Source organism: Hypomesus nipponensis, chromosome 19, assembly GCF_054491055.1.
Source record: "Hypomesus nipponensis isolate SF chromosome 19, ASM5449105v1, whole genome shotgun sequence".
Taxonomy (NCBI): domain Eukaryota; kingdom Metazoa; phylum Chordata; class Actinopteri; order Osmeriformes; family Osmeridae; genus Hypomesus; species Hypomesus nipponensis.
Window position 1 is genome coordinate 10,086,915 of NC_140379.1, and position 16,618 is coordinate 10,103,532.

General features: G+C 41.8%; 1 protein-coding gene across 3 annotated transcripts; it reads left to right on the top strand.

The window, feature by feature from the left end:
• Nucleotides 1–1,312: 1,312 nt before the first annotated feature.
• On the top strand, nucleotides 1,313–13,126 carry LOC146246952 (SMAD family member 6-like). 3 transcript variants are annotated; one of them, XM_084682688.1, is made up of 5 exons: nucleotides 2,333–2,417; nucleotides 2,666–2,733; nucleotides 3,763–3,819; nucleotides 3,966–4,046; nucleotides 12,017–13,126. In XM_084682688.1, the coding sequence occupies exons 2-5, from the start codon at nucleotides 2,673–2,675 to the stop codon at nucleotides 12,625–12,627; spliced, it is 810 nt and encodes a 269-aa protein (XP_084538814.1). In that variant the 5' UTR covers nucleotides 2,333–2,417; nucleotides 2,666–2,672; the 3' UTR covers nucleotides 12,628–13,126. The 3 variants fall into 3 exon arrangements, with proteins under 3 accessions (XP_084538811.1, XP_084538813.1, XP_084538814.1); XM_084682685.1 differs by having other exon boundaries at nucleotides 1,313–2,733; XM_084682687.1 differs by lacking the exon at nucleotides 3,966–4,046 and having other exon boundaries at nucleotides 1,313–2,733.
• Nucleotides 13,127–16,618: the final 3,492 nt, after the last annotated feature.

A 16,618-nucleotide genomic window follows, 5' to 3' on the forward strand; every position in this document is an offset into this window, starting at 1 on the left:
GTCTAGAGGGTGGATACGTTTTGCCTTCAGGCAGACCTGAGGAAATGTTACCTTTTGATGTTTGATCTGAATGACTGGCATGCCTAACATCGGCCTATAATCACAATTGTAATCATTGAATTATGCAAGAATTTCAATGAGAATTGCTTTTGATCTGAGTGAGAAGCAGAAGTCCTACAGTGAAATCCTCTGGGCTCTAAGCACTAAAATAAAGACACCCAAGTATCCCTAAAGCTGGGGCTATTAGTACTCATGTGTGTCATCCACATCACTGCATTGAGGATGTGGTATTTTACTTTTAACTTTGACCTTGAGGACTGACACTGACCAGACTTCAAAGCATACAAACACACTAGCTGGCTAAAGTGTCTCCTGTTTGGCAGATTATCTCTGCAAAGAGAAAGACCTCAAATTGAGATAAAAGGTGATGGGTGGCGGATTTCCTGTGGTCCGAGTTGACATTATCTCCAGAACCCCAGCATGTGGTCATAAGAGGGGATCTGTGACTAGCCACAGTAGAAGAGGATGCTTCTGTGCAAGTTTGAGGGGGGGGGGGGTCTAGTCAGGGAGAGGAGCGTGTGCATGCTTTATTATGTCCATGTATGTATGCGACACTGTGAATACATCCTGCTGCCTTGTTGGACAACACTGTCTGCCATGTCTCCAGACTATAAGAGAGAAGGCAATAGAGGGGCAATGGAGCTGATAACATGTTATTCCTGAGACACGCCTGCCTCCTCTCTGCTGGTGGACCGTGGGAATCGCAGGGCCCTATAGTGGACAGACAGAGACAGACAAAGACAGACAGAGACAGACAGAGACAGACACAGGCAGGTTGGCAAGTTGGCAGGTAGGCAGACAGACAGACACATGCAGACACAGGCAGGCAGGAGGGGGCACTTATTTTAGGAGGTGATCTGGTGCCGGACACCCTGTCTCTCCCACCATTAGCCTTAACTCAGAGATATTATAGTAAAGCAATCTACTGATGGGTTGGTAACCATCCACTGATGGTGGTGGGCCTATACATAGTTTTTGTTGTTTTTCCAATTTACTTTGGATTCGGTATGTGTTTGTCAGAGAATGGAAAAAGCTATAATGAATGCCTATTTAGGGTCCAGTATTGTGAGATTGGCTAGTGTGAGTTGAACATCGGGCGTGTGAATTGGATGGAGTCGGTCCAGAATTCGAAAGATAAAAGGATGATGTGCCTTTAAGAGTTAAGAAACTTGAAACCGTGTTTGCGCAACAATCACTGCCGCTCACAGCCGCCAAAGTGTCTAGACTGGCACATGATGGGAATCAACCAATGGCTCCAGAGCTTTCCTTGGGGCCCCCGTGTGTGCACGAACGAGTGTGTATCCGAAAAAGAATAGCATCGAAACAGAGTGAAGAAATTCGAGTTTACTTTAAAGCAACTTCTCATAACGGAATATGAGCTGTGCCTCTGCGCTTACGTCGCGATCAGAGCTCAGACAAGGATTTTGACGGAGGCTTTTATTGTGGGATTGGTAAAGAATTATATTCACACAGTGGAATCAAACATTGAAATGTGATTGTGGCCAGGATTAGCCTATATGGGATTACTCCGGTTGAAGCAACTCATAGGCTATTACGTGCTGTGGATTTTAAGGCAAACGGTCTAAAGTGTTCAAAGGCCCATTAAAAGAAGGAAAACGGCTGTGCGTTTGTTCTATTCTGCGCCGTTTATTAGGGGGTTATGTAGGCTGCTTCACAAGAACGATTCAACGTTTTAGTCTAATTGACTTGAACATGATCAGACTACAGCCGGTAATTCGTTTTTGATTATATCCCACTTTGATCTTGTCAGTGTACTCGTTTGGTCTTTTTTAAATGCAACGTTTACGTTTTAATGTTGCGGTTTGGTCATAAATGTATTGCCCCCCCGCTGCGCATGCCGTGCGCGCAGTTTACAAAACCTTGATGTTGTACGAGGAGCATAAATCGATGTGGAATTTCCGCAAGCCAGCGCAGGAACAATACGACACATCCAAAACTGTTTAAGTTGTCGTATGTTCAGGTCTAAACGCTCAGGTCTTATACGGCGACTCTGGAGAAGCCGTTTGATCACTGATAGAGACGGGGAAGATGGAAGCAAACGAAGCAAGGGGAGTCGGGACTGTTCGTGCGGCAGTAACCCTGAAAAGATTCCGAAAACGGAGCTCTGGTCGATAACCAGATCAGGTCTGTCTCAAGGAACTTTAGGCGAAGCCTGCAGCGGAAACCTCGCGGTGGGCAATTCAGACAATGGTCGGAGTGTCATGTGTGTGCCCGAGCATCGCGGAGCTCAGGAACACGAGAATGACAGCAAAACGATGACTTGCTGTTTGTTTCGAGATAGAGACCCGAGACCGAGGAGCCGGACCCAAGACCAAGTAGAAACTAACTCATGCCCGGTGAGCGAACAAGAAGTCAAGAACGTTACTTATGCGTTTTTGAAAAGACTAAGGGAAAAACTGCTGGATGTGTTATTGGAGGCTGTTGAGTCCAAAGGTGGGATGCCCAGTGAATGTGTCTTGGTGCCTCAGATGGAGCAGCGATTAGGTGGTCATCCTATATCCCCTCAGTTCCTCCTTTGTAAACTGTATCGATGGACCGATTTACCTCGCACGGCCCGACTAAAAGCGTTATTTTACTGTCAAAGCTTTGGAATGTCAGAAAGCGCAACGGTTTGCTGCAATCCCTATCACTACAGTCGCTTGTGTGGGCCAGGTAAGAAAAAAAATGTAGCCTAATGGCTTCAAAACTTTATATATTTTGTTATTTAGCATATGAATATGCACACACATCTAAAGACACTGCCATTTATTCAAAGACAGCGGATCTACGTCTAGCGAATCTAGTGTATACATATTAACATTGTCTACAGGCCTAACTACTGCTTTACGCACTTTGCGTGTATTGATAAGACTTCAAGTACGCAAGATTTGCTTCGATCAATTTATTCATGATAGCCTACATATGATCAATCATTAGTTGGACATAAAAGCCATTCCTAAACTGTCTTTAGTAAATTCAACAAAACGTTAATGATGATGCGCATTTTTAGGATATAGACAAGCCCACTTCTCTGTCGGCATATCTCTCTCTCTCTCTCTCTCTCTCTCTCTCTCTCTCTCTCTCTCTCTCTCTCTCTCTGTCCATCTCTCTCTTTTTTTCTTTTACACATATGCACTCATACATTGCAGAAAGGGAGAAACTTTAGATTTTCCTTTACTCATAACGTCTCATTTCAACGTTCAAGTATGAGGATAAGCGTTTCTTGGATGTTATCCGTTGGAAGATTGCTCTCAAGTTGAGCTTTAAAGGGCTCTTTTTTTCTAGCTTAGGAGGTCCCCCTCTTGCTATTTAGGTGAAGGAGTGGCGATAATATACAGTTTGCATACCGCTGGCGCCAGACTGGCTAGCTTGGTATCTCACTGACTGAGTACTCCGGCAATTACTGCCTTGGCTCTTAAAGAACCCGCAGCCTTTTTTATCAGCTTTATTCTCCGCAGTTTTCTTATTTATTCATTTCTAATGTATTTCTCCTGATAAAATACACATTTCAACAACACACAGGCACAGCCATAAACGATTTGTTCAGAGCTTGAACCATTAAGACAAGAATATTTTAAAGTATGAGAAATACCACCTGTCAATGTGTGCATGGTTGCAAAGTATGCATAAACCTATATGGTGCCAAAACAATGTTTTGGCTTTGATGTTTATGATCTGTTCTGTACATTTATTGTATTTCAGACTCCCCTCCACCTCCATACTCTCAGCTATCTTACTCAAATGAGCACAGGCCACTTGGTGAGTATCAAAGAATTCTGCCTTATACCAGTGGGTTCCAACACAATAGGTGGTGAGCGCTGCATAGGTCTTACTGTAAATAATGCTAAGTCGGGTGTTAAATCATTACTATTATTTCCTAACCTTTCAAATGAATCTTTCTTTAGATCTGTCAGATTCAACACTGTTTTACACTGAAGCTGTGGCCCCCAGTCACACACCCCCAGTCACACCAAGAGACTTCACAAGTGAGTTTGTGGTGCGCAAAGATTACGGCCCAGAAAGTTTAATTTTATAATTTCCAAACTAAGATATGGATTCAAAAGCTGGCTGAGAATGTTGTGTGACCGGCACTGGTCACACAGTGTGACATTGTGTGACCTATACTGGTGTGTAACATTTTGTGCACTGGCTAAACTGATAGTTTAGGGGTTTCCAATTGATCATGGAGTGATGAACAAGCAATTCGTCCATTGAGTAAAAAAGAAAATAATCTCAAAGTTTCAGGAGTGTCATGTCAGTGGTTGTTTGTTATAAGGTTGTAAACATTAGTAGTAAATTTGCAGTACTGCTTTTTATGAATGGATAAGTGACCAATTGTTAACTTCATGAGGAGGTTGATTTGCCATACTGTAGTTTAGTTCAGGGAGTTAGTAGACATAGATAGTGGTTTAATCCCCTATCATTTTGAGGAGCAATTTATGCTTCTAAATGGCTTGCCATCAAAGACAGAACAAGCACACTTGTTGGTCAGACAAACTAGCTTCAAACCAACTGTTATATCATGTCTAAGTCTTGCTTTTCACTCATGTGTGCAGTAGCCACAGTAGTTTTCAGTATGTTTTCTTTTTTCCAAATAGTAAGCATATATCAAATGTAACTACATGCTTCCAACTGACATTACAGGAGCTAGTCTTCAATGTAATACCCAGGGCACCCCGAAACTTGATGCCACAGTAATTTAGCAATGTAGCTAGGCTCTCTCTCTCTGTTTTCAACAGTAAAATATTTTTGCTCAGATGAAAATGCAACAAAATCCCTCTAAGAGCTCCACTCCCTCTCCCTGTACCCATCCCCCTCACTCCCCCTCTCTTCCTTCAAATCCCTCCATACCTCTTGGTAATTGAGCAGTGGAAGGGGGTTAGCATTTTTTGGGGGAGAGCAGAGACGCTCTGGTTAAAGCTTTTTTTAGGGGGTGTGGTCTTGGGGAGTGGTGGGGTTGTACAAAAGCAGTCCCCTCTGGTTGAAACTTGAGCCCTGTTTGTTTACGCTGGGGGGTCCTTGTAGTGTTGAGAGAGACCACAGGCCCACTCGATCAAACTCGCCTTCTCTGCTTGTGGTGTGTTGAAAGACATCCTCAGTGCATGCATTGTTTGTTTATGGGAGACCCAAAAGACAAGAAACAACGCACATTGTTTGTTGCGGGTCGAGTAGGTCCCATTACAATGTTCTCTACAGACTTTATACATTTGTCATGAGTGTTGATGATTCATGCCATGTTTGCCAGATACGTTCAAAAAATTGCTTTTATACAGAACTAGTAACCCAGAGTTAGGAAGAGAGAGCCACTCCCTATGTTGGGCAGGTAAAGTTTAAGTAGACAGATTAGTTTACCAGAGGTGGTGTGTGTGTTTGTGTGTGTGTGGTCCTCTGTTACTAGAATTGTGGAGCCCTGCAAATGGCATAATCTGTCATTGCCATTTTTATATACACGTTGTGTCCTTGATTCTTGAAGAAAAGTTGTTACTTGCACCTCAGTATATCCAGACAAAGCTGTGTCATATGCCTGTCTGTTAGACAGGAGGATCTGGCTTTTAAGTAGCAACAAGATAAAAGCTAGATATTATAATCCACAGTCAAACAGAAGTACTACAGTGTATAGCTTTTAAAATCGTTTAGTCAAGGCAACTTTTGTGCAGTTTAAAGAACATTAACACTGAAAAAGATTTGGTGTTTGCTGCAAATACATGTTTTTACCATAAGAAACAGCAGCATTATGCCGTTTTTCATGCTAGACTTCTGAGGGTAACCTTCCTTTTTGTTTCTTATTCTTTTGAAAACAATAAAGCAACTATTTAGCTTTGAAAGGATAATGACAGGGTGTGGTCCTTACATACCTTTAGCCTGTGTCCTTTTATCATTTGATCAGTTTACATTCCCCTTCAAATCACGGCAATCAACCTTTTTTTGGAAATGGAAATGTCAGCTGGAAACTCTTAGGAGGGCCCTGCTATCTCAGTCTAGACCTGTAACTCACAGTAAACACGGTGTCACTGGCCTGTTTGTCGTTAAGTTAACCCTCATGGGAAAGACGGGTTGTGTGTGTGTGAGAGACAGTCTGGAATGTCCATCTAACTAAGGATAGAGAGATAAGATCGGTCTTGAAAGACTCATATAGGGGTTTCACTGGGACATACTCTAAACACAAACCACTATCAACCACATCATCTGTGGAACTTCAGTTGAAAAGCTCACTCAAACTTTTTTCATTCAAGGTTGTGGCCAGCTGTAGGTAGGTCAGGGAAGATTGGCCTTTAAAATGTCAAAGAAAACAACATTACAATTTTTGGGCTGTCCACATTCGTTTTGAAGTTTACAGTGCCAAAGTGTTCATTTGAAGCTCAAAGTGTACAAAGTATGCACACTGTCAACTGTGTTAAATAAACTTTGACTTCTTAAAAAATGTCTAAAAGATAACTAAAAATACCATTGAAATTAAGCCATATAATGTACAGACTGCAAGGAAAAACTTTAATAAACAAATCAAAAAATGAATGCAGATGGCTCCATACTACTGCATATTACAATTGCAAAAGCAATACCCATCCTATCATGCTCTGTGGCATGTATACAAAGATGAGCAGGCCTAGTTGACCTCAATTCTTGATCAAGACATGTATTAAGGTCTGTAAGAAATACACCAGTAAATGAAAGTGAATCTGCTCTTGCCCAGCACCTTACAATACTTTGTTCTTTATTTTTATTGATTTATTTGACACAATATATTAGTTGCAGTGGATACTTGAGGTTAAGTGAGGAGGCCACTTCTTATTTTCCCTCTGTAATCATTTTTTGGTGGCTTGTTTCTTTACTGTAAGCAGATCAAGTTATTGGCCAAACATTCTGCTCCAAAGTCCCGTCTGCACTCGGAGCGATGTCAACCCATGAATCAACCCTTTTGACTGAGGGGGTACAGCAGAGAAATGCTGGGAAGTAGGACAAGGCACCAGGTTGTGTGTGTCTGTGTGTGTGTGAGAGAGAGAGAGTGTGTGAGAGAGAGAGAGAGAGAGAGAGAGAGAGAGAGAGAGAGAGAGAGAGAGAGAGAGAGAGAGAGAGAGAGGAGAGGAGAAGAGAAGGAGCAAGAGAAGAGTGGTTTGGACGGGGGATATGTGTTTGAAAAGAACACCAACAGTACATTAAGGAGGTAATGCTGTGACTACAGTAGAGAAACTCAGGGTAAAAAAGGTAAAAACATTGTAGCACTTAGTATTTGACTACACGTTTTGTAGTTTTTTTTCTCAGCAGGTCCTCTAGTTGACCTGAAGTCATGGACTGTTTCCTGGCATGTGTACAATACTTGGTCTTTTGACTCAATGAGACACATTAGACTATGGAATTCAACATCAAGCACTGGCCCATTAAGCGCTTGCCATTTCCTCAAATATTTTCCATCATCTCATCTTATTTTTTTCACTTCAAGCTGAGCGTGCGTTAGACATGGTTAACTCCTGTCTAGTACCTAGAGGCTCGAATCTAAGGTGGCCTGGTAGTTTCTCTCTCTGAATAACTAAAAGTAAATGCTATTTCCTCATTTCTTATTGTTTGTATTGATCTAAAAAAAATGGATCCAGTTTTACTGTGGTTTAGTGTTGCCTCATTTCAAACTGCATACTTTTACTTCTTAATTTTTGTATGTTCTGCAGGCAGTATAAATAAATGCATCCTGCAAAATGCAACAACATACTACTTCATTGAATCATTGTGTCCTAAACCAACAAACAAAAATAGGTTCCTAATCTGCTGCTGTCTCCATGGTTGACACCCTTTCTGCTGTGCAGATAGTTGTGGGTCAGAATAGCTTGATAACTGGTTGGCATACTGCAATTACAAATTGTTTTGGCATCCTGTATAAGATATACTATGTAACAGCACATGCAGAATGTTTGTGTGGCATGTCTTACTGACCATAATGCATGACAGAGAAATACAGCTCACCTTAACAAGGTAAGAGGTGTATGTGGCTCTATTGTCTCCAAATAACCTACTTGTTACCTATTACATTGTGTTGATTGCTTCAAATGAACCATTTGACAAAGACCAGTTGATGGTCACATTTATATGGTGTTTCTTAAAAAAAACAACATTGTTCAGAGCTATGAAAAGCACAGCAATGTACACAAACGCCTCACTGTCCAGTGTCTACAGGCACTTAAGGTAAATGTAATAAGAATCGACAGTGATGAGTTTGCTAAGTGACCTTGCTAGACACAGACCCCATCCATGCCAGCGCTGGCTAAGGAAGTTGATAATTCGAGGAATTATGTGGTCACTGGACATGAAATGGAAGTCTTCTTTTGCTATGCTGTGTTGCTTTTACTTACTCAATTTGTATGTCGTCTCACATCCCTTTCCTTTAATCACATATTGGTATGTTGTTGCTTAGTTCGTCTCTCTCCCTCTCTTAGAACTACTCTGGAATAAATATAATCAATATGAGCAATTTATTACTTGCATGAAAGTATTCATACATTTATAAATGTGTCAACAGGTGTAATTATCTGTTTTACATAATTCACTAATCTCTATATGAAATCCTATGTGCTTTATGTTGGTTACCTAGATGACTACCCATCACTTCACTAACTAGTCTCTCATCTTAACACTCACTTGGATTCAAAGCCTAAAATACAGTCAACCAAGCAAGTGTAGATTGGAAACGACATGTGTAGGGGGTTTAAACAACATTCCGCCTTACTCATCACAGTGCCTTCAGAATATTTGCCAACTTGCAATTTGGTCTGATGGAATCTCGCCATACTGTTGACCATAAAAATATTTGCAAATGTTGACAGAGTACGGCAACAAGAATTCTGGAAGTTGTCACGTGCATTTCCCAGGACTCTTAGGAGTTGGTTGGTTTATTTGTACAAAGTGCTGTTTGCTTGGTTTCATGTGCTCAGAAGAACACTTTGTATATGTGTGTGTCTGAGGGGGTGTTTTCTTGAATGCCTGTGTGCACATTTGTGTGTGTTTGTCAAACGGTTTCTTCTGCAAGTGTTGTGATGGAGACAAATCTTTCTGACAGAAAAAAAATCTTATACTCTGGACAGATCGATAGGTAGGGTGTCATTAGCAGATAGAGGACTCTCCATGACGATCCCCCTTTGGAGCATGATGTAAAAAGATATGTACAGCTTTCACAGTAACTTACTGTGACATGAAGAGCTTTCAGTGGGCGTCATTCTTTGAAGTGATCAATTTGAAACCCCATACTCTTGGGAATTTGCCACCTCAAACAGATACCTTCTAATTCAAAGAATGCTTTGGAGGAATACATTGGATGGTTGTTTATGATAACAAATTGTTTATTCTCAGGGAAAAAAGGAAAAAAAGAAAGGTGTCCTTCCAGTGAATGGACTGCATACTTTGACAGTTGTGCTCTTGAAAATGTCAAAGATATTGCAGTAAGTTGAGAGGAATTGACAGACCTCCAAACAGTTACACAAGTACACACGGACGCCCATGCCCACTGGCAGACACATATTCCCAGGGCCACAGACAGGCAGTCAGTCAGTGCAGGGCTGCTGTGGTTTACTTTGCTGTGCAGTTTGGTGCATGTCTGAGTGATAACAGTCTCCTAATGGGAGAGATAGCTCAGACGCCAACCTAAATGTGGCCTTTTAGATGGAAGTTTTTCTATAATAATAGTAATAGTCTCAAACAACAGAGGTTCTCAGTACCACTGAGAGAGAAATGGACGGGAGAGGTACACTGTAGTTCAAGGCTATATGTCTTCTTGGGGGCTCTTTAGGGGGGTTACAAAACTTTAACAGGCAGATCTCTTAGTCTGCCTCCCCTCCTCATATATCATAAATAACAGAAAGGTCTGGGATTTGTCCCATCTGTATTAGTGCCTTGTTCCCCCCCCCCCCCCACACACACACACACTCTTTCCCACTCCTCCTCTCTGTCAGCAACAGTGGAAGAGTCTAATAACTGGAGGAGAATTTAATCCTTGGCACAGGATGAGAGACACAGCTCTCTTTTTTCTCCCTCCCTCTTTCCTTTCCATAATGTTTCCTTCTCCCACTTTTTTTTGCTTCAATGGTTAAGGTTGGCAGGGTTTCTCACTCAAACATACTTTTTACCATGTCTTCGTAGGTCTTTCTGTTTCACTCCATATCTCTCTTTCCCAACCCTCTCTTCTACACATGTTACCCCCTCTGTGCTGGCTGAGGGAAAAATACACTTTTTACTCCTGTTGTCAAAGTTAGGGATAGAGGAACAAAAATCAAGCCTTCAATTCTGAATGTGAAAATAAAATAAAAACAGTTTTTTGCGGTGGTTGAGCCTGTGGAGAGCCAGCAGGAATCTGTGTGTCGGAGCTCTTAACTTGAGTGCGTCCAACAAAGAGGGGCTGCAACTAGAACTTTGTGTTATTGATTCTAGACACTGTTAATTGTTCACCCGTGCATTCCTGTTTTGTTCCTAATTTTAAGCATTAAAGACCCTGTAAAGTGTGATTGAGTGATTCAACAATGATTTAGATACGTTGATAGGGTTTGGGTTAGTAAATACATACAATCTCTTTGCTCCCATCTTTCTTGTCAGTGTCTTGTATTCATTAAACAACAGTAGTTTTATTCATTAACAGAATGCTATTTACAGCCTTATGTCCAGGAGCAAGCACATCCACAGAGTGACATTGACAATGTCACACACAACCCTTTTGCTTTGGTCTTGGTGAATAAAGTCCATTGGACTGGGATTTTTCTCCCATAGTGTCATATTTTGTAGTTTCTCTGAGACATGTTTGTGCAGCGTTACTACAGGGAAGTGGAGCCTGTAAAAACATCCAAATGGTGTGTGTCTGAGCTCGCTAGCCAAGTATCCCACTCTGTGCTTTCGTACGGGAAGGAAAAAACTGTCCAGACTAGGAGCTGCCAGCCTGGAATTCACTAATGACACATGTATGTCTGAGAGACATACACTTTTGACCTGGGACTAGGGATGCTGGACTTGAGGATGTCCAGAGTGGATCGTCAGTTCCCACACAGGACCCCCATTTGTGTTATTGAGCTAAATGCTATTGCACTTTGTGTCTAGTTTGTGTATGTCTCTGTAGCTCCCCACATACCTACACATATGCTAAACTTGTATTTTCCCCACTCAAGATCAACAAAAAATGTACCTGAAAGCAGGATGTTAATATGGAAAGAGCAGCCATTTGGGCCTCAGACCGAGAGGGAGGGGGGGGGGGGGCTGATGGACAGCAGTATAAAAGAAATGGGACCACAGGCACATAGGACTTTAAATCCTCTGTGTCAATAGAGTCTCTGGAGCAAAATAATGGCATCACTCTGTGTGGGAGTTAATGCGAGCTGATAGCACGAGGGCTGGAGGGTCAGGGGTTTGCAGGCTTGTGCTAGGTTGTCAGGGAGCTGAATGCTGTATACCCCTCCCCCACCACTACCAAGTTTCCTTTTTCCTTTCTTTCTTTCTTTCTTTCTTTCTTTCTCATTTTCCCTCTCTTTTCCACTCTGCCGTCAGATAAAGGGATGAAGGAGGTGTGGTGATGGGGGGAGTAAAGGGGTAGTCCGTGCTGGCTCACCAATCTGGAATGTAGGGTGGGGGGTGGGGTGTTATTATCCTGACATGATGGTTTTCTGACAGCTTCAGGTTTTTTTTGCACTGATCTGGTAGTCTTCTCCGTCTACAAAGAAAGACAGTCTTTCTAACGGGGCTCAAAAACGTAGTTACACTTCAGCACTTATTCATATGAATGCATATTCTTTCAGTCTGTGTGGACAAAATAGATCTGTTTTGGTGAAGTTCTCAACCTGGTTAACATTTTCGCTGGACAGGAACTTCCTTACTCTCTGCACTTTCTCCAGACTTTAATTCACTTCAACCAAGTTTGTTGATACAAAAAGGGCTGTTTAGAACAATAACCCTCTCTCTTGCTCTCTCTCTCTCTCGCTCTCTCTCTCACTCACAGACACCGGTACCTCCCTTGACTCTTCGACCTCTGACGGCCAGCGCTTCCACTGGTGCAGCGTGGCCTACTGGGAGCAACGGACCCGTGTGGGCCGCCTGTACCCTGCCCATGACTCCTCCCTCAGCATCTTCTATGACCTACCTCAAGGCACGGGCCTCTGCTTGGGCCAGCTCAATGGCAATGCTTACCATGACAACAATCACCGAAGCCGTAGTCACGGCAGCAGTGGCGACAGCAGCAGGGGCAGCTGTGTCCAGCGGACACGCAGCAAGATTGGCTATGGCATCGTCCTGAGCCAGGAGCCGGATGGCGTGTGGGTGTACAACCGCAGCCAGCACCCTGTGTTTGCTCACTCACCCACACTGGACCTTCCTAGCTCCAGAGGTCTTATGGTGAAGAGGGTGATGCCAGGCTTCTCCCTCAAAGTATTTGATTATGAGAGGTCCAGCTGGATCCTGAAGCACGGCATAGAACCGGAGCTCCAGGAAGGGCCCTACGACCCGCTCAGTGTCCGAATTAGCTTTGCAAAGGGCTGGGGCCCCTGCTACTCCAGACAGTTTATCACCTCCTGCCCCTGCTGGCTGGAGGTGTTACTCAGCAAACATAGATAGCGCACAATCATATGGACATTAACACAGGCACACACTTACACACACACATGCACAGCCAAACCGTACATACACCCATACACTTACTCATACAGGCTCTCGCACACACTACATACACACTTATGAAAGAACACATGTACACACATATATAGATACACAGACAACTGTGCTCTTGTGCACACCAGCTCAATCAGAACTGACTCCCAGACAGCTATCTCAACCACTATCCCAAATATAATCTACCTAGATTTAATATAAAGTTTTATATATTATATGAAATATATTATGCTTGTAAATACTGAGTAATTTTTTCAATGTAATTATTTATGTATTAATGTGTATATAGACAAAATAAAAAGGATTATGCACTTTGGATTCTATATATGCATTATCGAGTTTCATAATGCCAATGGAAAATATGTGTACTGCAAAAATAAGAAGAACCTTTTTTCAGATTTTGTCAATTCCTTGCAAAAACAATGCCATTTGCACCTTGACAATAAAGTATGCATATAATGTTATTTGTTAAGCATTGGTTTTGTGGTTTACGTACACAATTTATAAGAACATCCTTACAGTTTGTGCTTCATTTATTTATTCAGATTCATAAGTTTAGCACTAAAGATTTCTCATTTTTGAACGTTAGTGAAATTAGAACTCACTATAAATATTCTTAAATGAAAATTGTCATTGTTCCACTGCTTCAAGGTCACAGCTTTTTACATTATTTGGCTTCTTCAAGTTAGTTTTGGTGACCCCTGAGGACAATTTTGACTTTTAATTTGAGACAAATCAATGTTTTTTAAAGTTATTTAAGTTCTTAGCTAGTAAATGCAGATATCCCGACATCTTTCTTTTTCATCCGTTTCTGTCCAAATAGTGGAATTAAAGAGAACAACCCAGTGATTCGGGTCTGATACCAATGGAAACAAACTGCACATTGTTATGATTGTGGTGAGAAACACATAGCTGAGAGATTACACAACAAACCACCATGAGTACATGGGCTCAAAACCGGCTCCTAAAAGAGAAAATTCTGTGCTTTTAGCACCGTATTTAGGAAAGTTCTCATATTTGGGGAGAGATTAAAAGCCATAAAAGTTGAATGGAATAGCAATAAAAGCATCCAGTGGACAAGAAGTGATGGCTTTGGGGTAAAGACATGTCTGCTTTTTGCAGTCTCTAAAGGTGAGACATTTTGTGTGTATGGGAGGGGGGGGGGGGGGGGGGGGATTTTGACTGCAATTTGGGAGGCCTGCTGAGAGTTGTAATTAGATTTAGTTTGAAAAGTAAATGACTTGATTATACAGTCACAGTGGCTGTGAGAAAAATGAAACGTAGCCACGTTACTCAGACATAAAAAAATACTTTCCCATGTTGTTTTGCCTTTAATTTTGGTTAGCAGTGTTATTATTATTATTCATATTTAATTTCAGGTGGTTACTGAACATGGCCTATTCTCAACAGAATAGTAAACTTTTTGTCATTTCAAACATAATGACAATGGCGTTTCCACTGTCTACTCTACAGCTTGACATGATGGAAGCAGTAGATAAACTTGACTGAGGGAGAATGCATGCCTTTGAGTTTACAACAGTATATTACATGTCTGCCTTTCATGGCTTACAATTGAGAAAAACACCAGTAAGAAAGCCCAGGGTTTTCCCATTGTGCAACACCTCAAAATTCCCTACGTACAAAATATTTCTTTTACCATTCTCTTTCCAAGCCAAACATGTTGGTCCTGTGGTTTGCATATCTGAGGGAGATTTAGGGGTTTGGTAGGGATGTGTGGTAATGAGAGGGGAGTGGGCTCTGAAAATCCACCATCTTGTTCTCAATCTTATTTTGCATCTCCGACTTTGTTTTGTTTTGTCAAAATTCAAAGAAAAGAGTAGCACATGACAGAAACGTTGGGATTCCTTAGACAGGAGCTTCTTGGGACTTCCATAGGCACAGTGTGTTGAACATCGGCTGAGCTCTGCCTGAAGTGGCTTCTATTCCTTGCAAAACCTCCGCCCCTACAAGGTTTTTTCCCCTTGTATCCAGATTCAAATTGTATAACCAAACTACATAAACATATTCATTTAGGGTAGTAGTTTGTAAGCCCTTTTCTTTTAGGAACCCAATATCATTTCGACTTTTCTTTTAGGATCTGTAATTTTGTCTATTTAGTGACTCTAAATTGATGCAGGAAACGTTGTCATGTCACTCTAGTTTCCAAACTTCCACATTGTTTTGGCTGAGGCTAATGCTTTTGTGGTACACATGCTAAAATGTTTTTGCATCTCCTAGCACTGGGAGGAAGACTCATACTTCCTGTCTACCTTCCCAGTCTCCATCCCGTCCTTCAGATGGACTTCCTGTAAAGATGAGGGATAGTGTTTCCACTACTATAAGTAATTAGTATATGTAATTGCAGATAACTCAGATGTAAAAATGAAAACAGCCACAGCTAACTTTTAAAATTGCAATAGTAGGTATTGAACAATACAATGGAAATACATTAATACAATGAAAAGAAACAGTGATATTAGGGAAATATTTGTACAGGAAATTGGAGACATGCTAGAAGTGTTGCACAGTAAAAGAGGGGAAGAAAGAAGAAAAGAAGAAGCAACTGTGTTGACTTCTTAGATGTCAGTACTGTATCTGAGAAATAGATATGGAGCGATGGAGTGCAGTAGTGCAATCCCCCTCCCTTTCCTCCTCCTTCCCCCTCTCCTTTCCTCCCTGAGGGCCTGGGATGTTCTCTGCAGTTCTAAAGCAGCACTGGCGGCAGGCAGGCAGGCAGGCAGGCAGGCAGCCAGACGGTCTGGCTCCACTGGCTGGCTGGCTGGTTGGCTGCCTGGTCATCGACACACAGCCAGACATTCTGTCATGGGCTTTGCTTTCACTGGCCTCAGCCAAAAAAGCTTGCCCTGAGAAAGAGCGCACATACACATACACACACGCACACAAACACACACACACACACACACACACACACATATACAAACATATACCATATGTGTACACAAACAAAGAGGAACACACACCTATGTGAATGCACACACATGCACACACACACATTGCCCTCAATCTCTAAACCTGATACTGAACACAGGAGATCACTCTCTTCTGCCTGTCCACACAGAACTAATTAATGCGGGAAAGGTAAGAAAGGTAAAAAAGGCCTGACAAAAGACAATGGATTCAGGACTCAAAACTACAGAACATGAGAATGGTCATGATGAAGACGGGATACGTGCTTAATATTATCATTTCTAAGAATAAGGAAACTGGAAGGAAACAATAGTAATGATTTATGTTGATGAATATGTAGATGTCATCAGAGTTGGTTACAAGATTGATTACTCTTTTTCACACACACACACACACACACACACACACACACACACACACACACACACACACACACATGGACACAAATGGCAGTGCTCATTGCACGCACACACTCAAACACATATACAGAAGAACACTCACACGCTGCCCACCCTCCCCTTCCTCAGTGGGACATCGCTTCATACATGTAACAGGAGATTCAGGGGCATGTCTTCCCAAAATGGCTCCCCTTTCCTCTCATTCACTTGGCAGCATTTAGGTAGCGCTGTTTGTGCCTTGTCAAAGTCTACCAAATGATTATGCATAGCTGAAAAAGTGTGAATAAGATTGCTCCAAGAGTTGTTTCTTTGAATTTAGCATCAGCCCACTACGTTTAAAATATCAGCGTATCATAAAAAACATAGATTTCCTTTAACTAAAAATCTATACGTGTATTACACATAATGTGTAACTTCACAAAAATAACCAAGACATGTAGAAGGACAGTATTTGGTGTTTGAATATGTGATCAGCTATGGTCTTTCCATATTTAAGACTCAGACAAACCTTCTACTGCCACCTTGTGGCTTAAACTATAATTATACCATATATTCTTGTCTCCTGCGTATCTCTCCCTCTCTGTAAATTGTGTTCGACGGCTGCACATACA

What these genes read in the sequence shown, in the direction of transcription:
- LOC146246952 (XM_084682685.1), top strand. Translation starts at nt 2,034, where the DNA reads ATGTTCAGGTCTAAACGCTCAGGTCTTATACGGCGACTCTGGAGAAGC. An exon ending in CAGTCGCTTGTGTGGGCCAG is followed by an intron (nt 2,734 to 3,762) that starts GTAAGAAAAAAA and finishes ATTGTATTTCAG; the next exon opens with ACTCCCCTCCACCTCCATAC. An exon ending in CACACCAAGAGACTTCACAA is followed by an intron (nt 4,047 to 12,016) that starts GTGAGTTTGTGG and finishes TCTCACTCACAG; the next exon opens with ACACCGGTACCTCCCTTGAC.